The 23,728-nt window shown below is 41.6% G+C and overlaps 1 protein-coding gene across 4 annotated transcripts in view; it reads right to left on the reverse strand.

Moving 5' to 3' along the window:
* The window catches only part of RALGAPB (Ral GTPase activating protein non-catalytic subunit beta), a 66,048-nt gene that overhangs the window by 12,976 nt on the left and 29,344 nt on the right, over window positions 1-23,728 (reverse strand). For 2 of the 4 annotated variants that reach the window (XM_042021690.1, XM_042021688.1), the window contains 14 exons: window positions 22,961-23,128; window positions 22,076-22,190; window positions 21,689-21,836; window positions 18,106-18,170; window positions 17,805-17,937; window positions 15,715-15,836; window positions 13,488-13,670; window positions 11,360-11,511; window positions 9,499-9,686; window positions 7,221-7,327; window positions 4,142-4,294; window positions 3,344-3,553; window positions 2,226-2,384; window positions 122-287 (listed from right to left, as the gene is read on the reverse strand). In XM_042021690.1, the coding sequence (XP_041877624.1) occupies window positions 122-287; window positions 2,226-2,384; window positions 3,344-3,553; window positions 4,142-4,294; window positions 7,221-7,327; window positions 9,499-9,686; window positions 11,360-11,511; window positions 13,488-13,670; window positions 15,715-15,836; window positions 17,805-17,937; window positions 18,106-18,170; window positions 21,689-21,836; window positions 22,076-22,190; window positions 22,961-23,128 (2,069 nt within the window). Of the gene's footprint in view, window positions 1-121; window positions 288-2,225; window positions 2,385-3,343; window positions 3,554-4,141; window positions 4,295-7,220; window positions 7,328-9,498; window positions 9,687-11,359; window positions 11,512-13,487; window positions 13,671-15,714; window positions 15,849-17,804; window positions 17,938-18,105; window positions 18,171-21,688; window positions 21,837-22,075; window positions 22,191-22,960; window positions 23,129-23,728 lie in introns of all 4 variants that reach the window. The other 2 variants (XM_042021689.1, XM_042021687.1) reach the window with 1 other exon arrangement.

Consider the following 23,728-nt stretch of genomic DNA (forward strand, 5'->3'; position numbering starts at 1 on the left):
TAGCAAACATCAGCATTTACCAAAAAAAAAAAAAAAAAATAGCCAGTGTTCAGATAGGTACACAGGAGTAAGAAAATTGTCTTCTAAAGGAGCCTCAACATTTTAATTTACTATGTCTTACCTTGTTCAGGTCCCTCTTCATCACTGCAGCTGTTGATTGACCAGCTTGTTGAGACGTGACCAGTCCACCCAGGGTGCTTCCCAATGTCAACAGACCAACCAAGAGACAGCAAGAACTCCAGGAAGTGGGGCTGAACAATTCTGGAAGACTCCATGTTCTTCAGGATCTGAAACCACCAGCAACACCATGTTGGTACAGAAGCAGGAAACAAGACTCTTCCTTCCCAGCTTTTTAATTAACATTTTTGTCACCAACATGGTTTTGCCCAAATATAGCTACAGAACAAGCCTGGAACCCCAGACTTCTACATGGACATTACTCCCTGCTCCTCAGCATCCTTCTATCCTGCTTGGCCTTGTCCTATTCAATCAACTTGACTTTCTGCCAGCATTTTCAAAGCCTGTAAAACAGTGAATTAAATGGCTGGAGATGGCAATTTTGAGACTCAACCACTCATGAGAAAAACCACAGAGTGCTCAGTGCAGAACCTGCATTAGCATCAAAGGTAACACAAGGGTTTTCTATACAGTGTTCACTATTAGACTGAATTAAAATTTGAAGAGAGAGGTATTTTCCTCACTACTCACCTGTACGTGACATAGAGTGATTTAAAGGGCAGGCCTCACAGCACATTAAATTATGAAACAGGTTTTCCAGAACAATTTTCAGTAGGACTGAGTGTGCACTTTAACCAAACTTCACACTGTACTGTTTATGTTAAACTTTAATTCTACTTCTGACAGAGATCTGGGATGCTTCCATATGCAAAGGCAACTTTTACCTCATTATGACCAAGTGAGAGTTGAGCCCTTCACCAAACAGCACACATGTGTGACTTGGGTACCAGAAGCACTGGGGTTGGTGGAACAAACAATCCATCCATCCTTTCCGGGCCATACAAGAGTTTGTTTTGTGGCAGAGGCATCAATCATTTTGGCTTATGCAGGGGCAGAACACTGAGACACAGGCCCCAACAAAGCAGAAACTGCAGGGATGGGTGCTGGAAGAAAAGCTTCCAGGCTGGAGGCTTTGTGTAGCCACAAAGTCCTGACAGTCCATCCGAATGCCTTGTACAGTGTTCGGCAGTGACTAGACACACTGCACTGAAACGCTATTATTAATCCTCATACTGAGCACATGGAAACCATAGCTGTGCTTCAGAACAAGTCAGGATAAGTGTGGGTTGGAAGACATAAGAGCTCCATAAGGGCATATAAACATTCTGCTAGCTCAGCAAGAGCACATCTCAGCTCAAAGGCAAATCTAGCGTATCTTGTTTCATAGCTGACTTTGCAGATGAAAAGACTGCACTGGCTATTCTGAACTACAGTTCGAACACTCAGACAGATGATCCTGGTTTCAAGAACTGTGTCCCACACCAAAGTAGAAGGTGCTGCAGTGTTCTGTCAACTGTGCATTCACAGTGACACGAGGAGGTGGCACAATGATTCATTATGGAAGCCATGCTTCTACTCTTTACTACGAGAGTTATGAATGGAATGAGAAGGTACTAGAGAACCATCCTTTCCTAATGAGCCCAAAAACCCTATTAGCGAGTTTCTAGGTCACAAAGAAGTCACAGTTCAGATTTGCACAAATTACCCTGATTAACCTAATCGCCTTTGAATCAAAATATTATAGCATAAAGACTTACAATGGAATAATACTTCCTTACTTGCAGAAAATTTTTCATTCCTTTGACACATGTTTAACGTTAGAATGAAACCAAACTACCTTGACATTGCTCATTGCTGGAACAAACTGCAACCTTCCCTGCAAGCTGAGCCAACAAAGCTGAAATGCCTTTCTGATCTGAATCTTTGAACTCTACAAATAAGGACAATAAGGACAGAACAAATAGTAAAAATACTATTAATATTTTAATATATATCTTATCTATATTTAAAAATACATTAAATTTGTTACAATAATCCTAAGTGTGAGCAATGTACTTCAATCTACAGATGAAGAGAATATGCAGTGACTTGTAGCTCGCACTGGCTCTGACACTCCACTCTAATCACCAGCGGTGACACTTTACTCACTTGGAAACTACTAGAAACACAGCAATCTAGACTAGCTGGGACTCTACACTTTCACTTACCTCCTGACTCGTTTTCTGGCCTGCCTTCATGTAGAAAATGAAAACCGTATCAAAAGGACGACAAGGTAACAAGTCCAAGTAGCCAAGGTCATCAAAAAACCCAGGAAGAGCAGAGTCAAGTGCAATCAGGTGAGGAGGTAGACGACTGTTAGTAGGTTCCTGTCCAATAGATAGAGTTCAAGAGCTTAAAAACCCATCTTTCTTAACTAAAAGGTCTTCAAGGCTTCAATGGCAATCCATTAAATTATAAAAAGACAATTTCCCTTCTCTAAGAGCAAAATCATACAGGGATTTCTGATGCAGTATCTTGTTACTGTAAATGAGTAACAGCAAGCACAACAGGTTGACAATTCATTGCATTCTACTCTCATTAAATAAAAGCGGTACTTTGCCAGTGAGAGACATAATATTTTGCTCAAGAAGAGCACACAACAAAAGCAGCAGATGCTTTCAAAATACCACAGCTATGCACACAGTCGCATGTGCAGTTTCAGATTAACTTAAATACCAGTAACATGTAAAATACTGAGCACTTTAAGACATCAGTTTTGCAAATGCTCTATAGTCTACTTTTCCTGACAGCTTTCTGGAAGGAAAATCAACAAATACTAGGGAGAATCCACAGGTAAGAGGCAGAATTTCAAATTAAGAATATGGATCACGTCTATAAATTGTTATTTTAATTTTAAAAAGAAACCTCTACATCTATTATGTACTCCCAAGTGTTTATGTATGATTAAACCACTTCAGCACAACCACCTCTGAAGCGAAACTGCTATGGCAGTCATATTTCAAAAAGTCTTCAAGTACCATCCCAAAACCTAACTCAAATTGTGGGATGACTTCAAGTGTGAACATTTGAGTGTGATGGCTTATGCATCCACTGCAAATAAAGGTACAGCCACCTCTTCAGAGCACGTTCAACTTGAGGCCCAGCCTTTCACAACCCTGCTCTTAATCCTGGATGACTGGAATCTATCACTTGATTTGACTAAACTGCAGCTGAACAATAGCTGGAACTACATAGATGATCTTCCACTAACAAATTTTCCCCTTTTGTCAAGCCAGACCACATGGGAACTGGAGGAACTGGACAACACCAAGAGGTATCAGATCACCTTCAATGCCTCTAAGGAGAGGAACCCGAAGTGAGAGAGGAACAGACGAGCTGTCTGGAACTCCTGTGCTGGTGGCGGGGGCTTACACTCCGTGATGGGATCAGGAAAGCTCTTCTTCCGCCACTCCTCTTCACTTCTCTGATCTACGGAAGTCTCAAAGACAATCTGCTGGGCCATGCCATTCCTCAGCTTCTCATGGCGCTCTTCGAGCTGGAAAACATTGAGTGAACTGCTGATGTCACCAAAATCATGAAGATCCACCAAGAAAACCGTTCAATCACTTAGGAAAGCTCTACAGCAGCAGCTGCAATCCACCACCAGAATGGTTACTAAAACACTTTCAAAAAGACCTTGCAACATGGCAAAGTGAGCACCTAAAAACCCTGTTTGCATAGGAGAGTTCTGTGAATATCCAGTATCAGCTATAGCTTCTCCTACTCAAGTGAACAGAAACTAAAACACATTAGATCCTGTGAAACTTTAAAATATTTGAGACATGCACTCTCTTCTTCCCCCAGGAAGGTCTCAAAAAAGACCCTTCCATTTCCCCAGAAGAAGCAACAAAATTCAAGTCATTGCTTCCTACAATACCAGGATATCAGGATCAGTAATAAAACGTTGAGCAGTGTCATCTTCCTGGAGAAGTGCACAGATTTAACTAATTTGGAGAGGTTATTTTCCATTAATATGAAACTGGACAAGCTAAAGAGTAAAACTATTTACAGTAAGACATTAGTGCATGACTCAGGAACAGACAAAAGTCCCAAGAACAAAATCAAGTCAGAGACAGTTACTTACTTCCTCATTCACAATTTCATGTAAATCAGGAATGCTCAAGTCAGCTTTCACAAATGGAATCTTGTCCACTTCTTCAGGAAAAGGGCGGTGTTTCACACTGTATTTCAATCCAACATCATTTTTAGGAGCTGGTCGAGGTTCTGGTACAAATGTCTGACAAAAAAAGGTTGTTTTTACATTCAAGGTATTGTATCACTAGACAATATTGTAACAGATGAAAAATATTTCCTCTCCCCTCCCCACCAGAACTACACTAATCCATAAGTGAGCAGCATCATTAAAAAACATTAAATCCTTTAAACTAATAGACTTGTATTAAAAATGTGACTGTAAATTTTACAGATAGACACAACTCTGTCTATTTTGGAATCTATGAACCCTGCTTACCATCTAGCCTCTAAACAGTTGCAAACCCCAATAAAAATGGCAAGCTGTCGCGGGTTCGGTTTGTAACCGGGCGGAAACACCAATTTAGTGTAGTGGTTTGGTCCAAAATACTCATTACTGTTTATCTGCTGTGAGATAAGAATTAGGAGAAATGCAAAACAGGCACCAAACTTGAAAGAATATAAAGAAGTTTATTAACAGACCTAAAAGAAGGAAAAAAATTATACCACCTTCAGAACTCTCCTCCTCCCCCCACCTTCCTCCCTTCTCCCACTGACAATGTGAAAAGACAACCCTTGAGATGTTCAGTCTGTTTACCACTTCCATAATAACCTTGTTCAGTCCATTTAGAAAGAGAAGTCTCTTCTTGCTCATGCTATGAAAACATTATCACAACGAGACAGCCGCCCACTTCCAAATATTGTTCAGTCCATTTAGGAAGAGGAGTCTCTCTGCCTGCGTGTGAGTCCTTTCCCCCGACTTGCAGCTTTTCCCGCAACTGCCTTCGAGGGTCCACTCTTGAAGTTTTTTGGGGTACAATTTTAAGGTTGAGCCGTTCAGAAACAAAAACAGAGGCCCTTCTCCTTCCCTGGGAGCAAAGGGTCTTCATCATCTTCATCTTTAGGACTATCTCTGGGAGCATCTCTACGGACTGAGGTTTTCTCCTTTCCCGTTTGGAGCAAAAGTCCTCATCTGGTTCATCTCTCCCTGTCCAAACTTCTCATGAAATTACAGCTGCGTCAGCATCTGCCTATCTCAGCGCAGGTGCTTTTGCTCACGAGTTGAACACTCCACCCCCCATATCTTCATGAAATTACAACAGGATACTCTGATATATCATAGCTTCACAACAGAATTTCAGCTTTAAGCATCTCCTCTCTCTCTTCCCTCAGGTTTTCAGCTCTTCACAGCAATAAAAGGGTTAATCTCACCTCGGCCTTGCAGCTTTGCAGCTGGAATGTTGAATTTTTCTTATCGCAGTGGAGAGGGGGGAGAGCCGAGCCGCTCCGGCTGCCCACGACAAGGCAGTGGGGGGGGTTCCATGGCTGGAACAGGTCCATGGCTTCAGGATGGCCGTGGCCCGGCCCGGCCTGGCCCAGGCAGGGCCTGGCCGGGCCCGCTGGCCCCCACACGGGGCCTGCAGCCACTTGTCCCAGCGCCGGAAACGAGAGAGAGCTTGGAGGGGGAGTTTGCCTATTCTTAAATGTGGATCACAGAGGTGATCACAACTTTAAGTGGCTTAGAGAAGTGTCCATATTCAAACTGGCCAGCTGATAGGTTCTATCAGTTCCCAGAGGAAACTGTAAGCACCCCTTAGCAAGGACGTCCCTTCCGGGACTATGCTTGCTAACCTATGACACAAGCTTACATGGCAACATCGTATTTTCAGCCCATTCTAACTATATTGAGAGAAAGCTGGAAAGTATTTGACAAGCTCCATTTCAACCCTCCTGACTGTGATCATCACAACAAGCCAAAGCTTCAAAGGGAGCAGCAATGCTGTGGGTCAGGAGGGAGATGCACTGCCAGAATATCCAAAGGACTTGCATCATGGATCATGATGCAATTTTGACATTGCTACTACATCATGTTCTATACTGTCATTATGTAATTACAAACTTCAAGTTACCAAGGACAGCAACAAATGATCCAGGCGCAGGTTTAGAGGTGCATCAGGTCCAAGCAAGCGAGACCTTTCATTGCATCTTCCATGTTGTTTTATAAGTTTATTTACTACTGATTACATTTCAAAAGGGCAAAACCATTAAGTTATAGAATGCCTTCAAGTTGGAAAAGTTCCCTTAAAACTGGTGAGGAGGTCAGCAGTCAGATCATGGCTTGTCCTTTAGCATAGGAGGTAGCAAACCTGGACTGACACTATTCAGCCAAGGGTCTCAGCTTCAGAGATAGCAGAGCTCCAAACACATCCTGGACGGTCTTCCCGAAGGCTGCTTCGCAGAGACCACATCCATCTAAATGTGAATGTGCCAGCTGAGACTGACAAGCCCTCATTTCAGCTACATTACTGCCTTTCTTTTACTGAGGGTCATGGGAAGAGTTTAAAGATGTGGAGAAGTTCACAGACAGAAATTTTCGTAACAAGAGTACAAGCTCCACTAGACGACTGCAATAAGAAATTTTACTGTAAAATAAGACTAAGGTATTTCTCTCCACCATTCCTCTCCAGAGCTGTTCCAGAGTTCATCTAGGTAATTTTTTTCACAGCAGGTTTACAGCCATCTTTGCAACATCAGGCTTTGTAGCCTGAAGAGCTGTTCTCTCTGCAGTACCACATTCTACACCTTCAGACTTTACTCCCTCTGCTGCAAGGGCTTTGCCTGACACCTGAAAACTAGCACCAATACCCCTGCCTACACATTAAATACACTGTGCATTACCCCATCACTTCAGAAGATGCTTTCAGAAAAAAAGAAAAAAAAAAAAAAAGGAGAATGCTCCCTCCCTTAAGCAAGTCTGCAAGTCGAGAAAGCAACAGCATTTTCACCGCCTGTAGTTAATATTAATCACAAGTGGTAAAGAGTCACCAGAGATGTGGCACATTACCTACAGCTAAAGGCCCCGTGGCTCAGCCTTAATGTATAATCACCAGCTCTGGGGGCTGTCTCAGATTAGTAGAATTTCTGCTGAACATCTCTAAGTTAAAGATTTCTTTACGGGCTTTGATAGAGACCTTTTGATTTGCTTTAGCTCCTCTTGGTAAAAGGCAGAGTTGCTGGGCCCACGCAAATCTTCCAGATGTCCCACGGATCAAAACCGTGACAGAGGGGAAAGAGTCATCTGCAAAGCACAGGGGTTAAGAGAATAATACATCATCATATATTGCAAACAATTTACTGTGTAATCATTTAACAAGAAGAAGATGCAGGCATGATGGCAGAGGTTTTCCTTTCAAGGTTAATTCTTCCTTGACCCTGAAGAAAATTCCTGGTGAGAAGCAAGCAAACCTCTCTGCAGCAGGAAAGTGCTAGTCTACTTTGTCAGCTCAGTACTTGCCAGCTCAGTTTGATCATTAAAAGCAACTTTCATCCAAATTCATGCAGATCACTATTTCTCTCTGAAATATCTCCAGGAAATCAAAAAAGATTGCCCAGCCACTGCCTGTTTAGGTGAGACAATGACCATATGGAGACACAGATTCCATGATGCTTCCATGACCTTCTGCAAAAGTTCCTCACAAATAGCAGCAGTAAGAACAGTGGAAGGACAAAAGATAATGGTCAACAAAGACTCAGGAAGATTCTGACTCCACATCATGGAAAATTTTTCCCCAAAAGGAATAGGGACACAGAGAAGTTGTCCTCTCAGGTTTTGCGAGACCCACTTGGGCAACACCAGGTTGCATTATCCTGGTCCAAATTCAGTGCTGGCCTTGTCTACAGCAGGAGGTCAGACTACAGAGTCCTGAGGTGCCTTTCTACTGGCACAATGATGGTTTTAACATTGCAGGGATTTCAGTCTTCCTTCAAGATTTAAAAGGCCACTGATATTAGTCACCTTAGATGAGATCATCATACTTCTATAGCTGTTCTTCTTAAAGGTATTTGAGTTTATCTTTTGTGCACATAAACTACACAATGGCACCATCAGGTAATGAGCAGAACTCTATTCCTTCCCCAGTATTGCCTGGGAATTTCAGGGTGCAGTACAGCCTATGCACACCCTGTACATAAGCACACCACAGAGAGAACCCAAACCAGCTCCCCAGCCACTCACTTCTGTGATCTGCCTCAGAACTGGCCTGATGTATTTGTGCATTACTGCAATTAATCTTGTAATTAAAAGGGGATTTGTAAGCCAGTTACGCACAGCAAGTAATGATAATCTAATTTGTGATTCCAACAGCTTTGCAGGATTCCACAGTAATACATTTAGCAGAGGCTGAGTGAGGATGAGGATTGCTTAGCCATTCCAGCACGCTCTAATCCATTCCAGTCAGGAACACACTTGCTCCAACACAGACTGGGGGTGAACATGTGGCAGTGGCTCCCAGCATTACCACTTCCTGCAAGATCTATTCAGTGGTTCTCAACATGGTCAGAGCACTCTGGACCACAACTCAACTTCTCAGCACCAATTCACGCAGTTCTATGCAACCTCTGCTTTCAAGACTAGTTTTTAGGCTCCATCCTATCCACAGATGAGGAAAATGTACTGGGGACAGAACATCAGATCTAAGATAAGTTAGTCTTTAACTGAGGTAGCATCTTAGAGAATTTTCATCTGTTCTACTAGGTAACACCATGACACATGAAGACTTACAGAGAGATCAGTTATTCTGTTCAAATTATCACTTAATACCAGATTTTTGTAATATAAATTCTCGATGGTCAAAGTCTATGAGGCTGAAATGAGCTAGACTCGGCTGTGAAAGCCAACACCCTATCACAACACCCTGTCACAAATCTCCTTTACAGGAGGTGTCATTGACAGAACAGGATCAGATATGAGAAAGTTAAAACAGCTCCTAAGCAACTAAAACCACCTGAGCTGAAAGCACCCACAGAAATATGCAGTAATAGGAGGCCTAAAGCAAGCAGCAGCAATGGTGCAAGCATAAAGGAGACATACTAACTATATGTTGAGCACTTATCCCTATCAAGTCTCCTATACTCTTCACATTTTCATTCTTGTACGAACAAGGATGTTGATGCTTTTGTCCATCACCCATTATTTCAATGGCAGTCAGCAGCAAGTATATGATCTAACTGGTTGAAAGACTTGGACAACTGCATGAACAATTTGGGTAGGCTTGTGCATGTTTGATTATCATGGGCATTAAAGTTATTCCCACCACTTCATCCCAGAGCAACACTCTGCTCTATGTGCCCACCCACAGACAGGAAAGCCCCTGAAATGCGAAAGAGACACTTGATGAAGTACCTTTGTTTTGCAGCTCCATACAGAAAGTTTTAACCTGAGAAAGAAGGAAATGGGAAATCTGAACTTACTCTGTTCGTTCCCTAGAGGCTGCTCCAACATGGCCAGGATGACACTATTATCCAAAACAAAGTAACGGAAGCTGTGCTTGTTTATGGTAGGGAGACGGGAATATTTAATTAACGTGGTTTCATTCACCAAGCTGCAAGGAGAAGCAGGACCACTGGGAGAAGGAAATGCTCCAAGTAGCTGCATAATGCTGCAAGTGAGAAAACAGTTGAGAGTTATGACAGATTAAGTGAACTGTTCCACCCAAGCACAAATTTTCACTCACATTCTTCATCTGTATCTTGACCTAGCAGTTACATTATCAGGGCACATCTGCCCTCACCCATCAGGTTATTTTAAGATAACCAGTACCTTCAGAAAGACATACATGAAAACCTACAAAGAAGGTAGGTTTCTCTGCCTATAGAATGAGCTTTCTTTTTCCTCTGCCTATAGAATGAGCTTCTTTATAACCTGGGTTATAAAGACATGCTTTAAAGCACGAAAATCTGTACCCTTCCATAGCTTCATGTTCATTTTTAAAAGATTATTTCTCCAATCATCCATACTTTAGCCCCCTCATATCAACAAGCAGGACAGACATGGCAGTGCACTAATTACAATTGCCTTTGCTTTCTTCAAGTACGGATTACAGTACCTTAAAACCCTTTAAAGGGTTGGGACCCTAAAAGGTCCAGGATCACATAAGCGTGACTACCACAGATGGTCATCTTCCCTGGAAGAAAACCTCCAGGTGGGGTCCAACAGTGCTTACTTCCTTGGAGCCACAGCCTTAGGAGGCCCCTAGAAGCACCATTTTAGATCATCTGAAGTTGTACATGATCTCACCAACACTATTAGAAATTGAAAATTTCTATGGCAGGAACCAGTAATGAGAGCTGTCCAGAGTTGGACTGAAGTTCATATGATTTAAATCAGGACTTTACCCTTAACACCAGCACGTAGACCAAAAGTAAGTCCATTGATTGCCCTCTCCACACACTTTTCCACTTTACTGTGAAAACAGTTTCATGTCTCTAAATGAAAATAAACACTTTCAGGCACCAATAAGGATTTGTCCATAAGTTCCGAAGAGTAGTTGCTTTTTCTTGGAAATTGCACACTTGTTTTTACTAACAGTAACATTTATAACAGTTGGATTTCAAAGCAGAGCAAAAAAGAAAGCAGCTATTGCCTTTTGCAAAACATATTTATCCTCCCCATCCTCAATCTGTCCTGTCTGCCATCATACTGTTCAGCCCATAACACAGTGCTTTCCAAGTTCTCTGGAGCAAATCCCAATTTTCCTCTCTGTGCTTCCCCAACCCACACATTATCTGTTACTGCATTTCCAGTAGAACCTCTCAAATACATTAAGCAAGCCCAACGCTGTGGGCAGGAAGCCATCCCATCCTGCTCCAGCATACATGTGCTGCATGTGCCATTCCCTGCTGTCACACAGTGTCTATCAGTTTCCTCACCAGAGTGGGGACAGCATATGTTGTCAGGCTGAGGAGAAGAGAAAATGGGAAGACAGGATCACTAAGTTAAGTGAAAGAGAGAGGGAATTGCTGTCTGCAGAGAGGCCTGGCCGAGAACAGAACACCAGGGCTGGAGGAGGATGTGGGTTTTGCTGTACAAGGAGAGAGGAGGCAGGAGGGGAAAACAGTGACCAGAGGGATCTGTTTTCTGTTAACACCTGCAAGGGGAGGGGGGGAGATCTAAGGCAGAGCAGAGTCCTGCCCAAAAGGCAAAGAAAGGGAACTTCTGCCTAACTTCTTAAATGCTCTCGTTACATCAGAGATCACCTGCTGGGAACTCCCTATTAAACACTCTCAGACAAGACGACACTGAACATTAAAGGTGCTCTGACAAATTACATACCATGTTAGTGTAGCTTCAGCAGCATCCTTCACTCGCATGGATGCAGGGTTTGGCTCCTTATCTCCTTTGTACTTGACCTCCTGTTCGCTGTTTTTGGATTTACTCCCTGAAATGCCCAGCTCCACAATCTCCAGTACCTCTTTTAAACAATCCTAAAACACAAGAACAACCGTGAAGCAGAAGCATTTGGATAAACATCTCCAAAACCTCATGGAAATAGTGATATATCATTAAGTAAAAAAACCCACTGCTGGTAGTATGAGCTCTTTATTTAAAGGCAGAAGATTATTCCAACACTGTTAAAATAAGACCACATTTGCTATAGAACTGGTATTTTTTCTGTTTATAGATGTGTACTTGTATTATCTACTCATATTCTAATGGTAAAAAGTGCTCTGAATGAATAAATACATTTACATACCAAATTGCCAAGAGGACTATTATGAATGCAACCAAAAAATCTACACATATTTAAAGAGACAATAAATGCATTTCTGGGACTCTGCAGAAGTTTTAAGTTCTAAGCACATCAAGAATGAACTCATCTGGAAAACTGCAAGAAATCCTTTTCCAAATTTTTCATTTGCCAACATCTTTCGTTAGTAAAATACATCATGGTATCTAATTCACCAAGAGAAGAATAAGAACATTCTAAAAGTACACTGTAAAAGCATCAACAAATCTATTACAGGAGAGGCCAACACTCAGTAGAGCTGCAGCTATGACACAAAAGTGCTGTGCAGAACAAAATCACCTGCTGAAAATATTTGGATTGCTACAACAAAGGTTCAACTCTCATGGCCTGAGCTACAGAATAACAAAGGAAGACTTCTCCTGAACAAATAACTGATTAAAACTGAACACGAGTGGTCAGGCTGTACCACCAGAAACCTGACAGGGTTCTATGTCTTGGCCTTTGTCTTTCCTTATATTCATCGTTGATATAGAATAAAAGGTGAAGAGAAAAATCAAAGTTTTCTAACAGATCAAAATTAACCAGTATTGAGCTGCAAAGACTGGCCACGAAGAACTGCAGCAAGAGTTTACAGAGTAGCAATACAGCAGGTGAAATTCAAAGCAAATGTAAGAGGAGGCACCTGGAAAGCTGCATTTTTAATAATTGCAAACGCAGGGAAAGGTTCTCATCTGACTATCATGACTCAGGAAGGAGCTACTCAGTCTCCAGTACATAGTGCACACAGTATGTAGCACTATCTCCTTATAGTGGTAATTGAAATAAAAAAGACCATAAAGAAATGGAATACAGCATTATGAACCACAACCTGTGCCACCATCCTATCGTAGTCACCTACTGCCACGCCAGTACTCCAAAGCACATTCAGAAAGCATCTTTAAAGTTCTGCTTGTGGGTTTTCAATCTTCTTTTTTTTAAAATATACGTACTTTTGTACATTACAAAATAAACAAAACATAAACATGTTCTATCTAAAAAGATAACAAAATATTACACAATACATACATATCTATTATCTATAAAACCACAGAAAAATCACTAACTTGGCTCTGAAAGGAGACCAGTAATGAAAATGTGCATCCAAATTTTTTCATTTTTTCTTAAGCAGCAAGGCAGAAGGCAATTGAAAACATGCCTCTCATTTCCTGCTCTTCTCAAGCTTCCCAAGCAAATTCCACCTTCCATTGAGCTATGCTTTGCTCAGTTGCTAGAAAATTGGTTTCTTGGTGAAACAAACTCTGATTATCAAAGAATCAAAGCATCAAAGGAATTCTATTAAGCCTAGAAAATGCTTTAGTCAGGTAAGAGCTGAGATACAAGGAGAGTCATGGCTACCTGCAGCTATGGGTTACCCCATTCATTTCTATGTTTCTTTTCTGGTTTTTTTCCAGATTTCTGTTCTTCTCTCTTTTTCCAGTTTCACAAAGCAAGAAGAAAGATTGAGACATTCCTATAACTATAAAGGTAATTTTAAAGCCAAAAACTGTATTGGTGAATAAAGATCAGGAATTAAAGTTCAGAAGTATTTTGCACAGAAACTGTTTTGGAATTCCTAAGAAAGTTAAGCAAACCACACTATTTTAAATTATTGAGGTTGGGCACAAAAGGCATTTCAGATGCAGCACTCAAAATCTATCCACTGGAGACTCTGACCTTCTCATCGAGCATGTCGGGGTGCTCCGTGAGCCAGACACAGAGGCACTGGAAAGCTGCCACGATCATGGAGTGCAGGTCCCGGGAGTGCAGCGGGGCCGGGCGGCTGCACTGGTACACGATGTAGCTGCACACGGAGCTGATCGCACGCTTCCGATCCGAGGGATCGACCACCACCTTCACCTGCACCACACAAGGGCGACAGGGTGAGAATTCCTCCACAAAAATCTTCCAGAGAAAAAACAGTTCTTGAAAACATTTTTAAATGCAGTTTTAAGAAATAGGAATAAACAGCTGAGCTCTTTTTTGATTACAGGTTAAAATTGCAGGTATTTAACAGTGATGGATATTGAAACTAAAAGTAAAGAAATGCTGCACTGAGGTGTGACCACATTGCATGGCTTGGTTTCCAAGATCAGGAATGGTACCAGCGTGGCTTGATAAGAAACCAAATGTAAGCTGAATTTGCAGTATTGAAACTTATTTTCCACACATGACTCTTCAGCTCTAGCAACCCATTCTGTATCTCCAAGAACTCACTCACTGCCAAGTTTCCCTTCCACATTCAGCTTCATTCTGCTCAAGCACCTTTCCCCTAGACATATTCTCATCACAGTAACTTTCACCACTGGAAAAAGGAACAAAAAAGCCATCCTCCGACAAGCACAATGACAAAAACCCCATAACCTCTTCCCCAAAACTCACTGCAAACACCCCTCTCTGCTCCTCTCCCAGCTCAGGGCTGCAGAAAGCAAGGCTCCAGACCAGAAGGTCAGGAAACAGCACAATGTGCCATGAGGATCTGCACTGTAGGGCTAAAGAACTGAATTTCTCTTCTCTCTTATTCACAGCCTGTGACTCAGCATAGGAACAGATGGATTTTTCTACTCTGTAGCATCTGACCATGCTCTGTAAAGCTTTGCTTATTCAGGTGTACCCTTATCCAAGCAGGAAGGTGGATGGGCTTGCTGGTGCCAGCACTGAAGCCTGGCAGCTGTACTCCACAAATGGGAATGACAATTCAGAGCCCCAGGATTTAGGTAGAACATCCTTCAGAAGCCCAAGATCTACAGCAGAGTCCCCTAAAGGTGAGCTTATGAAAGGGAGGTTTGTGAACCAGCAGGAAACAAGACTTTTGACTTTTCCAAGTCCCACTAATAACCTAGTGCTGAACAGACACAAGACAGGGCAGCCCCTACCTGAGAAAGGCTTTGGGACCTGTCACCTCCAAAGACACAAGCAGAACAGGTCCCCACTGCAGTTCTGCAGGAAGAAGTGATCTCTCTTTTCCCCACTTTGTTTTAAAGGGGAAAGATATTCCAGGGCAAGAATTACTTCAGTTGCATGAGAATTATACAAAGACTACAATATTTAGTATTAACCTGGGGATACATTTCAAAAGATAATATATTTCCACATACCCATAACCCTGCAAGAAAAAAAAACCAAACCAAACCAAGAAAACCCTGGTTTAACCACACAAGCTGCAGGAATCCCTGGTTCTGTATGGTGCTCTATAAGACCTAATAATACACATTAATTCATTTCAGAACACTTTCAAATACATTCATCAGTTCATGCTACTGCAATAGTGAATGAACACCCAGTCCAATATGGCTCAGTGCTGACTTTGTGCTCTAAAAACTGCCTGAGACATACATTGAAAGACATCTGTTGAGTTCTTGAGGGATTATGATGAGAAATGCTGAATTGTCACACCAGGTTATCGTGGCTGCTCTAAGTACACCGGACTTTTGCTTAACAAGGCCATGAAGTCCAGCCTGGGCACAAGAGCTCTCAGGCAGAAAGGGGCACTTTGCATCTCAACAACTCGTCTCCCCCACCTAGTAGCTTTAGTTGTTATTTGTGTTGAATGAAGGAACTGCGTGCAGATAAAGCTCTGAAGAAGGCAACACTTCCTATTAGCGATACACTATGTTTTGTCAAGCTCTAAAAACTATTTCCAGGATGAGAAGAAGGGGAAAAGTGGTACAACAGAAGTTTCAGCCAAAAGGCATTCCCAGGCCATGCATCCTTTGAGCCACAGTGCGTTTACACCGGGAGAAAATTACCTACAACAGCAGCGCTGTTTCTTTTTCATTTCCAAACAGAAGAGTTGCTGACAAACTCAGCCACAGAAATATGTTTTGTGGCATGACTTTCACCCAGGCAGGACCACAGCCACCCTGTGAGAAGGGGCCAGAGCACGCCACGCTGCATGTCTCACCTTTGCCAGTCCAGAGAGCAGCTCCAGGGCAGCCAGAGAGATACTCATGTCCTGCCTCCACTGGGAGTTGAGCCTTTGGGTTACCAGGTGGATGCTGCGGATCAGCAATCCAGCAGCTGTATCTGTATGAAGAGCTAGGATATAACCCCAAAACCACACACCACAGGGAGGGAAAATAACTAAGCATTAGTGACAATAAGCAAAGCAGAGGCACAAGGCAAAGCAGCCACAATACAGACATAAAATAAACCCTAACCATCTCAAAACTGGGTTGGTGACTTTTGCACAGGCTAACTCCCTCACGTACTCTCCAGGCATTATACAAATCCATTCAGACTAGCTAGCTCAATTTAATTTTTTAAAAAGACATTTTGAATAATCCCAGCAGCAGAACAACCAGCTTCAGGTTTCGCTATTGTACTTAAATTGTCTGTCATGTCATGTCTTTTAGTCTCTGACAAATACAGGCATTGGTAATGTATATGAAACATTAGTAGTTGTATTGAGGAACTAAGGAGCACATGTAATTTCAGATACCTGTGTCAGAAGTAAACCATTCTTTCCATACCTAATGTTTATCAAAAGCTGCACTAGATTAACAGATGTAGATAATGAAAGAATCAGTGCTAGAGAAAGAAACAATTACTTTTAACCTTTCATTTCCTTGAACCTTTAATTCCAAATTAAAAACAGAAAATGTTTTAAGTATAAGTTGTTCTTACTTCAAAATACTAGGAAACATAAATACTATCTGTATTTCTTAAAATTGAAGTATGCAAATTAATGTCAGAAATAAAAAACTGCTCAATGACTAGTTACAAAGAGACATGAGAACTATGATGGATAAGGCATATCCTTCCCAAAATTTAAATTACCTTATTTAACACTCAAGAACTAAGTCCAATGTCACACCAGGAAAAGATTCAAGAATCTACTATGGCTAAACAGTAACAACAGACCATCTTGTTTTCAATTTTCTCTTGTTTCAAGCATCCAGTTGAAACGTAAATCCTTTTCATAAGCTCCTTACAATCTTACCTTCTGTGCACAGGAAATTTAAAAAATCCAATAAAATGAATATACTACAAAAATATATTTCAAGTTACATCATGGTATGAAGACTCAGTAATTCAAATATTTAGAAGATTTTTTAAATCTTACAAATGAATATTTTTACAAGCACTTGTCAATGAAAACCCACATAAAATAAACACACAATTTAAATGGTGTGCAGAAAACTAGCACTTTGATAATTTCAAACAAGCAAATCCTGTAGGGAAAGCACCAACATGTTTATATGAATCCCTAGAATATACTGAAGCCTTTCCTGATAATCTCCCTCCTCTTACTATTTACAGAACTAGATAAAAAAACACCACCAAACATTTTTTGTTGGTGATGACAGAATTGTCAGTCTTGGCTGCAATATAATAAAGGTGATTTGTTCTCACATTTAATTGGCCAACATCAGTTAAACTGAAGACCACAGGAGCAAATGAAATTGCAGGATTGTGACAGTCAGCCAGATTACCACACACAGATTTAGAACATGGATTTTACTACAGAGAGTCAAAAATGGACAGTATAAGACACAGAAAACTAAAGTTAATTACTAAATTCTATTGTTATAACAAAGACATATCACAAGCATTCTGCTTACTTGCTCTATAAAAGCCAGAGTCCCTGAAATGTTCTTTAAATGTGGTTTAAGAAAAGGTGCTGCAGAGGTCAGGAGAGCATTTGGAATGCTATCAAACGAATGAAGCAATTAATTTACACTTGGTGTACATATATCCCATTCCTGTTGGCAGAAACTAAGTGTCTTGAAAACATAAGTTAAAGTAAAGTCTGCAAACACCTTTTTCATAAACTTTTACATTCTGATTTTGAAAATGTTAAGAGTCCTTTAGAAGGGTTAAGACAACCACTGGAAGGGCACATGTAAGTGCAGACTTGCAGCACACAGCTGGACTATCCCCCCTGGCTTCAAACACCTGGGCACATTAATGTTTTAGCCAGAACTAGAACAGAAAAACCCAGAAAACATCAACCTGGCATACCATGACAGTTTTCCAAAGAGCTATCCTTACCATAATCCCTCAGGAGGGCCTGTGCTGGCCGCTCACTGTCAGGTGTCGTGGGCTCTGTGCTGCCACCGCTTGCAGTGCTAATGCCACTGTTAGTACGACTGTGGCTCTTGAAGAGGTTGTTTTCACCACCATTCTGCAAAGTGAAAGGCAGTTTCGAGAGATGAGACAATTTCTGAGTTCCCCATGCTCTCAGATACAAAAGACCAAACCTCAAGATGCTACCTGAGCCCCTTTCCATAGCAGGTAAAGTGAGGAATGCATTCTTTCTGAAGAAATAACTTCATAAACAAAAAATACTCACCGTTTCCATCTGACAGCCAATGGCTTCTAGCAGCGCTGAATCCTGAACAATATTTAACATTGCACCTGCAGAATCAGATAGAAGAAGGTAACTATGGACTACAGTAGAATTCGCTACTAAAACTTACCAAGCAGCACAGAAGGTCTAACATAGAGACTTGCAATCCTGTTTTATAAAAGCTCTTATTAAAACACAGGACTTGCTTCAGGCTTAGCCATTTGAAGCAGATGAAAGTTGAGACACAGAATGCTTTCAGCTATGTTAAAAATGCTTTGAACAGAATGCTTTCAGCTATGTTAAAAATGCTTTGAACATAGTCTAGAAAAGACTGAGAGGAGATCTCATTACATATCAGTATCTCAAGGGTGGATGTCCAGAAGATGGTGCCAGACTGTTTAGTGGTATCCAGCAACAGGACAACAAGTAATGCACAAACTAAAATAGAAGAAGTTCCATCTCAACACGAGGAAAAACTTCTTTCCATGGAGGGTGGCAGAGCACTGGAACAGGCTGCCCAGGGAGGTCAGGGACTCTCCCTCTCTGAGGACATTCAAAACCCACCTGGACAGGTTCCTGCGTCACCTGCTCCTGGTGACTCTGCCTTGACAGGGAGTTGGACTGGATAATCTGCAGAGGTCTCCTCCAGTCCCAACTGTTCTGTGATAGGTCTGTCAAATTCCTCAGTTTGGAAGGATTTTGACTTCACAGAAGGGCTGGAGTGTTTCCTTGTCTCATACCAGATTGTGCTCATTTAAAAACTCAGGTTACATTTAAAGATATCAGAAGACCAGCTCGTAATCTGAAGTGGGATACACTGAAATTCTCTCTGCCTGAAAGTTCTCCCCAGCCTCTCACTTTCCATGCTCTAATTTCCATCAGTGCCCAAAATATTGTATTTAAAAAGCTGAAACTCTTAACTGCAGGGATCACCAACCCCACTGCATCCAAACTAGCCAGGACAGAGTTCTCTCTTCAACCTCAGGAAAGATTTAACTCATTTAAATCAAAACTGCTGATGTGTCTTAGCTAAACTAGGGTGAACAGCCTGTACCTGCTTGGCAGCATCACCCCCAAATGATGAAGGAAGAAGCAATAAGGACATGGACCTGAAACTGGCTGACACTGACACATTTGGTGACATCAGTTTTAATTTTCTGCCTCCTTCCCCGTCTCATCCATCAATGAACATTTAGGAAAACACAACTTACTCTACGAAGGGAAACAATAGGACAAGGGGGAATGTTTTCACACAGAGAGGGCAAGGTGAGGTGGGATGGTGGGAAGAAATTCTTCCCTGTGAGGGTGGGAAGGCCCTGGCACAGGTTGCCCAGAGAAGCTGTGGCTGCTCCATCCCTGGAAGGGTCCAAGCCCATGCTGGACAGGCCTTGGAGCAACCTGGGGTAGTGGAAGATGTCTCCATCCAGGGAATGGGGGTGGAATGCATGGTGGAATAGCAGGGTGGAATGACATGAGCTTTAAGGTCCCTTCCAACCCAAACCACTCCATGATTCTATGAAATGCGCCACTCTCTGCCAAACATTTATTGGCAGATGGAAACAAACCCTGGTTTTGTTGAGAAGCTGGTGGCACATGTGAGAATTTCTGGCTAAGCTGGAGATTCATGAATCCCGTCCAGCTACAGCCAGCAGGAGATAACTTCACATAAGGAAACAGGAGCTTAAGAGGAGGAATACAGGGCAGGTGAACAGGCAGGGACTAGCATGGGAATAATACTTCCCAGCAGAAAAGCCATTCAAGGCAGAGCACCCACCCAGCTGGCTGCAGACCAACTCAGTGTGGAGGGGCATGGGACCACATGGGTGGGATTTAACAGAGCATCACCCTGCGGTACCAGACACAGTGCTGGAGGTGGGACAATCGTCTGTGCACCAATGCTCTGAGGGTCTCACTTGGAAACCACAGATATCTTCATCCATTCTCCAGCACTGGGTGCAAATTATTCTTTCAAATTACTCCCCTCTAGTCTTCTGCAAGAAAAGGAACTACTTAAACTATTGCAAGGTAACCTTCCAAAAGCCTTTGCAGACTTGGATTTGCTTCCCTTCCCTTAACTACTGTCCTGGGGTGACTGTATGATACTGTATTCCCCATCATCTGCCCTAGGCCAGACATGAATCCTGTGCCCTTCTGTGTCTTTAAGCTGGGTCTGAGAGAAAGGGAAAAAAAAAAACCAAGTGGTTTTGTGCTCAAGGACACAGATACACACTCCCCTGCGTTCCTGGCTGCTACAGAGCAGAAGAAAGCACCTTCCTGCTTTTCCCACATCTTGGCTCCTTTTCTCAGGAGAGAGATGGAGAGTTAAACTCCTTTGCTTTGACGCTAGTCTGATAGATGAGGCAAGAGAGTTTTTCCCTGGGACTTTGGCTTCTTCTTCCTCTTCTCTTCTGGACTGTTCAGCAACACCAGAACGTACTGGGAGGTCCTACACATCAGCCCCGAGGGGGTCCCCACCGAACCCCAGCTCTGGAGAGGAGAAAGCCACACCCAAAAAGGATTCTGAAATCTACCCAGGTTCTCTCCACAGCAAGAGGTTTTATTATTTAGCATTATTCTTTTTTTTCCCCATGCCTGCATGCACTTTACTTGTTAAATAAATAGTTTTTTTCCTTTTTCACTTTTACTCCGAGGAATTTCCTCCTGAAACTGGTGGGGGAGGGGTGGCTGTAACCTGCTATCAGAGGACGTTCACTTCGGATGTTCCTCCAAATTTGTCTCAAACCAGGACAACTACACATCATTTTCTTGCCCTCCTCTGTTAACCAGATAAACTCTCTGCCTCCCAGAAAAAGGCAGACACCTCTCACACACCACAAGACTGTGGCCTTTTTAAACATACAAAAGGAAAGTGGTAAGGGCAAGAACACCATTATGTTGAAAAAAGCACTTCTAAAGAGAGAAGAATAAGGGGGGACAAGGGAGAATAATAGGCACATACATTTTTACTTATCTGAAAACATACTTGACTTTTCAGATTATGCACTATCCAAGTTTTCATCTTCTGCTTCCTTTCTGAGTATTCAGCATAATGTTAATCCACTCATTACCTCAAAGAACAGTTTTCCAAACTGTGCATAGTGCAGCTCCAAACTCTATTCGAAAACCTTCGGGTTTTGTCTGAGGATTTACACACTGCTAAACAAATGCCATCTGTATTTTGCCTATGCTGGACCACCAGTCACCAGTATTTCAATATGTTTCTTAGGCTTAACCGTGCCAAAACCTAAGGTTTTCTCCGAAATCCTTTAGTCAGGAATCCTTCCCAGAATCATGACATTTTTACCTACTTCCATTTCTAGTTAAGACTGATTCTCTGTGCTAGAATGTGCTTTACTTTTGCCTCTACTTTTCAAGTACTACTCCACATAAAAGGAGGAAGATTAACAAAAATGTGACTTTTTAAGATGTTTTCATAGTATGAGGGAGGTTACATATATGACAACCTGCCAGGAATTTAAACCTTCTTCTTGCAAAGCAACACATCACTAACAACCCACATTATCCCAGGACAGATTAATTGAGACACTTCTATAATACAGTTAATAAATAAAAAAGCTGAAATAACCTAGTATCATTTGAGTATTGTTGGGATCAGTTTCCGTTTGCAAAGCTCCTATAAGGATATTCACAAGCCTCAGCTTCAAGGACAGGAATGTTACTGGCTTATCATACGTTGAGCTGTCATCATTGCTGAATTTCCCTTCCAGGACAACCTGAAGAAAAAAATACACTTATTTCAGTATCAATTAAAGATCACATCAGTAGGGTCTCAAAAGTCAACATTCACAGCACACACTGCTACCGACACCTTGTAATATGGTTGTACTGTTCCAGGTTCACTGGAAGAGTGCCAGCACTAAAGAAAACACCCAATACAACCCACAACCCATCCAAACCCCACTCCCAGGGAAAAGAAAAATGGAAATGCAAAACATAGTGATAAATGTACTACCTCAGACTTTATTGTTCCAAAATGATGAGGGAGAGGCAACAGAGATAGCAAGATGTTAATGGAAGCTCTTCTTAGCTCTGTGGGGTTTACATAGATTTTAAACTTTGAGAGTTCTCTGCAAGTCAAAGCATCAGACAGTTAATCAACTTTTCACAAGAATCTGGAGCTGAATGTAACTAAGTTAAAATTAAATATACACCCACCCAATAGGCTTAAGTAATTTGCAGTATGCAATGTAGCTGTTTCTTTCTAAGAGCTACATTAGAAGAAGCAGTGGCTCAGATTTAAGTCCAGGAGATAAATAATGCTTTATGTCTAAATGCCTAACATCAAAATGAAATATGGTACCAAGACATAACACATACACTGAAGAAGGCATGCAGAGAGTACTATTAAGTGCCTAACTTAGCAAAACATCCAGAAATCTATAAAGCTCTGATAAGAGCCTACTCCAATTTAATCAGTCTAAATTATCAATTTTTCCATTTAATGATGTATGGGATTACTTATTTATTGAATACACTGCAACAACAGCCACTAACGAATATCTTGTGAAAGTTTACTTTAAAATCAATAGGCTTTCAATATATTTTTGATATATTTCAATATATTTTCCTATTCTTAAAGGCACTGCTTTGCATCAATGAATATGCAGCTAACAACTCATACTTCATTTAAAATAAGCACTATCATTGCTTTGAAGAAATTTTGCATTAAATAAAACTGAAAATTTGAGCTTACACAGTGTTGCTATTATCACCATCAAATACACACACACTGTGGACCCCACATCAGAGAATTCCTCTGGTGAGACTACTCAGGAATGACAGAAGACAAACACCTCCCAACATCTCTGATGATGTTTATATGGATATTGCAATTTACCTGTCAGGTAAAATAGTTTCCAGAGCCGAAATGAAGTAGGGAACCACAACATCAATGCCTTTCAGGTCACAGCAGAACAGAGGAGGGGAGTTTAGAATAACACTGGCAAGAACCGGGTGGCAAACGAAATCTGCTATCTGCAAACCCTGAATTAAAAGCATGTAAAATCTGACAAAGAAAGATAAGATTAAATTATTTGCACATAAAAAGCATCAGAATCCCATATGAAAAAGAATGTGCAGCCACTATTTGATCTTGTCTATATAAAATAGAGTAAGTTTCAAAATCAGAGCTAGGAAATGTTGATATGAGTCTTCCCCTACATTACTTGAGCACAGGCAAGCACACCTGACCAGCTTAATAAACCCTCACAAATGACAGGTATTTCACATGAAAAACCAGTGCAGCACAGTTTTACTGAAATCTTTGACTTGTTGCAACACCCAGACTGGGAGCTGAGCAAGCACAACCAGCTGGTTACTAACAGTGCTTGAATCACCTGCTCTCCACTACACCCTTCCCATCTAAGGGTGGGAGCAAGACCTTGATTTTAACTCCTCAACATGAGGAAAAAATACTGTGAAATCTCGGGGGAGGCAGTGGACAGGACAATGGACAGAATATCAGGACAAGACACACTGATCAGCAATTTGGAAAATGAGACCAAACATAACCATCATAACCACTTCAAATGAAAAAGCAATGACAGAAACCCAGCTGCCCATCATCCTAGAGCAGTTAGTTTCTTTTGCAGATTCTTGATAGAGA

The sequence above is a fragment of the Corvus kubaryi genome, unplaced genomic scaffold, assembly GCF_017639235.1.
Source record: "Corvus kubaryi isolate FWS band 111438036 unplaced genomic scaffold, C.kubaryi_AGA036_p1.0 37157, whole genome shotgun sequence".
NCBI lineage: Eukaryota > Metazoa > Chordata > Aves > Passeriformes > Corvidae > Corvus > Corvus kubaryi.